A 4,672-nucleotide genomic window follows, 5' to 3' on the forward strand; every position below is an offset into this window, starting at 1 on the left:
CTCTGACTTGGAGTAACGGTTAGAATAAAATGGCAGATTGACTGAATTGCATCAATGAGCTCATGTATAACCTGATAGACTTCAATCCCCTAGACATATAATAATAATGACATTTACATTTTAAGAGAAAGAATATTACGTTAAACTATATTTAAAAATACCTTTGTTGTCCATGATTACTGTTTGTTACATGTAAAAAAAAAAAGTAGCTGTGATAAACTTTAACTTCTGCTCACATAATGTGAAGGCTGCTAATGGATCACTGAAGGTAAATGTCATATTATACAACTGTGCATTACTTTACGGACAGCTTACGACCTACGAGCTGCCTTTAGAACAAATCGTGCAAATGAATAGAGTTATTCATTTAGTTTGTAGTTATACAAACTAGCTAATAGCTAAGACTCTAGTGTGGACTTTATGCTCCAATGTAAGTAAGAGCTTACAAACAGCTGGTGCAACCCTACCCAGTTCCAGATGTGAAGAACTACGCTTTACGAACTTTCTCTTACAATGACATATTTGATGAGCCTCATTGATCCTCTCTTGCACCTCAGATTTGTCCTGTACCTGCCCTTCCGACGCCTCCGACCTCTCCAGCTCAGAGCCACAAACACCGAACAACAGCAGCAGAATGTGATGGTAGCGCAGGTCGCTAAAGACACCAGTACAGTGTTGGCGGCGAAATGCCACACTGACATCAAGCTTCCATCCCCACCAGGTTGAGGTGCATCACCTGTAGTGATGTTCCGGCTGATGTAACCCTTCGTGTCATTGGGGTACGGTTGACTGTCCACCATGCTGCTAGTTGGGGCAGTTAGAGAAGAACTCAAACTACTGGTGGTTGCGGAGTTGACCAGTCGAGTGTGTGTGAAACTTAGGGTCAGGTATCTGGGGGTTGTAGAACCATAAGTGTTGATTGTAGGATTTGTGGTGGTTGAGATCTGTAAGGTTCTTGTCTCGCTGCTAGTTGTCTCTTTTGATTGGGATAGAGTTAAAGTTTGGGTTGGGGTTTGTAAAGCCCATGTAGAAGTCTCATATGCAGGGGTAGTTTGTGTTGAGGTTTGTAAGGGAACAACTGTAGAAGTTAAAGGGTCTATGGTTGTCCACTTTGACGTAGTAATCGTCTTTTGGGAATTGGGTGTTGCGCCCATTCTGGTCTCTGATGTGCTCTGAGCAGTTTTAGATTGTATTGTTTCATATGCAGCTGTAATTTGGGTCAATGTTTGTAAGGGAACGTTTGCAGAAGTTAAGGGTTTCGTGGTAGTTGATGCTTCAGATTGTAAAGGTGCAGAAGTCTTAACAGTTTTTTGCACTGTTGCTTTTGGATACTCTTCTAATTTGGACTTATAAATCGAAGTAGCTTGCTCTGTAGTTTGGTGTAAGGGTTGTTGGGTACTTGTCATGACCTTGGTAAAATATTTCATAGACTTTTGAGATTGCAATGTGTTTGTAGTCTGTAGAGTTGAAGTTTGTAATCGCAAATGCTGTTGAGTAGTTGAGGAACTTGAAGAATGCCTAGTGTCTTGAAAGGCCATCGCCAAAGTGTTTGTATTCTGTAGAGTTGTAGTTTTTAGTCCCAAAGACTGTTGGGTAGTTGATGAACTTGAAGATTGCATTGCTTCTTGGGAAACAGTCACCAAAGAGTTTGTTTTCTGTAGAGATGTAGTTTTTACTCCCAAAGACTGTTGGATAGTTAAGGAACTCGAAGATTGCACAGTGTTTTGGGAAGGCATTGCCAAAGAGTTTGTATTCTGTGAAGCTGTAGTTTTTAGTCTCAAAGTAGTTAAGGAACCTGTAGATTGAATAGCCATTTCAGAAGCCATCGCCAAAGAGTTTGTAACCTGTATAACTGTAGTTTTTAGTCCCACAGTCTGTTGGGTAGTGGAGGACCTTAGAGCTTTGTTGATTGGGATGGAGGTCAAAGTAGAGTCAAAGAAGTCAATTGTAGAGCTTGGGTGGGCTGTGGTTAGATAAACAGGTGAGGGGGTTGGGATTCTTTGGTTTAAAGTATCAGTTATTGTATCAGGTTCACCCATCGAAGAGGTGGTCGTATGACACATGTTTATCAATGCTCCCTGTGACGTAGAAGTCGTCTGTTGGGGATTGAGTGTAGAGTCCATTTTAGGCTCTGACGTAGTTGATATAACGTGTTCTGACGTGTTTTGAGCAGTTGTAGCCTGTGTTGTAGTACATCGAGGGAGGGTATGTTGTACTTGATGCACAGTAGGAACAGCGCTAGTGGTTTGTTGGGGGGTTGTGGGTGTTTTCGTGCTAGTGGATGCAGGACTGATTGAACGGACGGGTGGGTTGGGTGGATAGTTAAACTGACGCTTGTCAGAGGTCAGCGGCTCTGATACATTGAGTCGTGAGGAGGACATGTGAGGCAGCACACGCACGTTGGTGGTGAAGTACTTCCCAAAAACCAACAGATCAGGATCCACACCTGCGACACATCCAGCAACAAATATCTCAATCAGATCATTTATAAACTAGCTTTATCCTAATCAAATGAATATGTAAACTCAGGGAATGTTGAGAATACTAAAATGCACACAGTAATTCTGTTCTGGCTTCAAATTATGTCTTGCATAGAACAGAAGTTTTGGTCTTTTTATGTTGAAGGCTTTTAATGTAGGCATGCAATCATCATTAAAAGAAAAGGAAAGATCATCGTGGTTTTAAATTTCCTCTAACCAGAGTAGATTTTGGTGTGCAGTTTCTCACCTTTAGTGACATTATAGAGGATGACATTTCCTCTGTGGTGAGGAATGCAGCTCTCAAGGTTCGGACATTGAAGATGAAAGCAGTTCACACTGTCCTGAGTGGTGTTGAAATGATACACAGCCAGGTTGCAGGAGACTGTACATGCAATTCATAAGGTAAAGTCCATTAACAAAATCTTCCTAGTTGAAGATTGTTGAATTATACTAATAATATAGATTTGTGCAATCACTTTGATTAATAAACAGTTGTTCATGTTTTTAATTGTAAATCAAAATGATAATAGGTCATTATAACTTACATGCATAATCAACAATTTATTTAAGAAACAAATTTCTCAAAATGTAAATAAAACTATGATAGATTTATTTTCCATTACAATAATGAGTTCATAAAGCATTTTACCTCTACAACTTATGCTCTAAAATATGAATATTGTTGACTTTTATGACTAATTGCTTGTGTTGTTCCTGATTTGGAAGTTGCTAAAAGCATCTTGCAAAATAATAAAAGAAAAAAAATGGTATCTATTATTTTATATTTTCTCAAGCTAAACATTTCACAAAAATACATTTGTGAGGTTTTAAACAGTAAAACAATAGACGTGATGTTCAAACTGAAGACAAAATGCATTTTTAACACACACTTCGTCACTAAATAATGAACGTGATTGCAAATTAATCTTCTCTATCACTACCATCACTTTTCTTCATATTTTAATCTCAATGTGTGGGAATCCGCTGGTGTTTCGGTGATTTTTAGTGGATATATGAACTCAGTCCTCCTCAGGTTCACACAAGTGTAGAGAATAACATTAATTAGCTAACAACATGTTCGACTGAACTAACCACAAACAAACTGTAGTTAACACAATTATGCATTGTTTCATCATGTATAAAATCAAACGTTTTTTGCTTGTGAAGTGTGCCTGTACTGTCTTTCTTTCAAATAAATGCCACTTGAGATTTTTTAGTTTTAGGTGCTACTTTAGGTGGTCAATTCTTCATTTTAAAGCATTAGACTCACAGTTTCGCGTAAGACAGCAGGCTCTGCTGCACTTGACCGCAGACTCCTCCTGATAAAGCTTCAGGATGTGGGCTCCTCTGCGCTGAGATTCCTCTATGTCCACATACAGTCCTGGATATCTGCGGATCCAGCAGCTCTTATAGTAAGATGTCGGAGAGCAGCTGGAGTCCGAGGAGCAGATCAAACCCAGAATCCACAGCAAACTCCATGGGACGGTCATCGCGCGAGTCGTTCGTCCTGTCCGCGAGGCTGGAAAGTCAGGTCATGTTTTGAAGCGCTCGTGCTGTTTCTGGCGCAGGTGAGCGGAACCTGCGCAGGTAACAGGTGATCATGAACGCGCTTGAGGCGAGCGAGAGCACATCGTTTACTACCTCCTCCACGTTCATTCATTTATTCGTTCACAAATAAATAAATGTTCTAAATAACCATAACTTCTCAAATGTTGTTCTTTTCAAAATATAACTACAAACTGCATTTGCAATGCTATGCAAATTAACATATGCAATAATTTAGTTCTATTGAAGTTGATAGTTGAGAATGAAAATTCTGTCTTTAATTAGCCTACTCACCGTTTAATTACTGTCGCTTCAAACCCTTAATACATACATTCATCTTTACAACTCAAATTAAGATATTTGTGATGAAATCCGAGAGCTCTCTGACCCTCTATAGACATTAGTGGTTCAATCATAATTTTTGAGGCTATGAGAATACTTTTTGTGAGCAAAGAAAACAAAAATAACAACAATTCTTCTCTGTCTCACCCTAGCACCACTATTAATGGGTTTTAATAGGTCTTGCTATATTGTAAAGTCACCTCTAAAGAGAGTTGTTCCACACGCAGACGATATTCAGAATATAGGGTCACCAAAAATGGGCCACATTTTGATAAATGACTTATATAGCATCAAAAAAGCTGTGC

The 4,672-nt window shown here is 39.3% G+C and overlaps 1 protein-coding gene across 1 annotated transcript; it reads right to left on the reverse strand.

Moving 5' to 3' along the window:
- Positions 1-394: 394 nt before the first annotated feature.
- LOC132125291 (mucin-2-like) lies at positions 395-3,970 on the reverse strand. The gene is made up of 3 exons (XM_059536643.1): positions 3,751-3,970; positions 2,728-2,862; positions 395-2,446 (listed from the first exon to the last, which is right to left on the reverse strand). Exons 1-3 carry the CDS (start codon positions 3,968-3,970, stop codon positions 495-497), a joined length of 2,307 nt encoding a protein of 768 aa, XP_059392626.1. The 3' UTR covers positions 395-494.
- Between the last annotated feature and the right edge of the window lie 702 nt (positions 3,971-4,672).

This window comes from Carassius carassius, chromosome 43 (genome assembly GCF_963082965.1).
Source record: "Carassius carassius chromosome 43, fCarCar2.1, whole genome shotgun sequence".
NCBI lineage: Eukaryota > Metazoa > Chordata > Actinopteri > Cypriniformes > Cyprinidae > Carassius > Carassius carassius.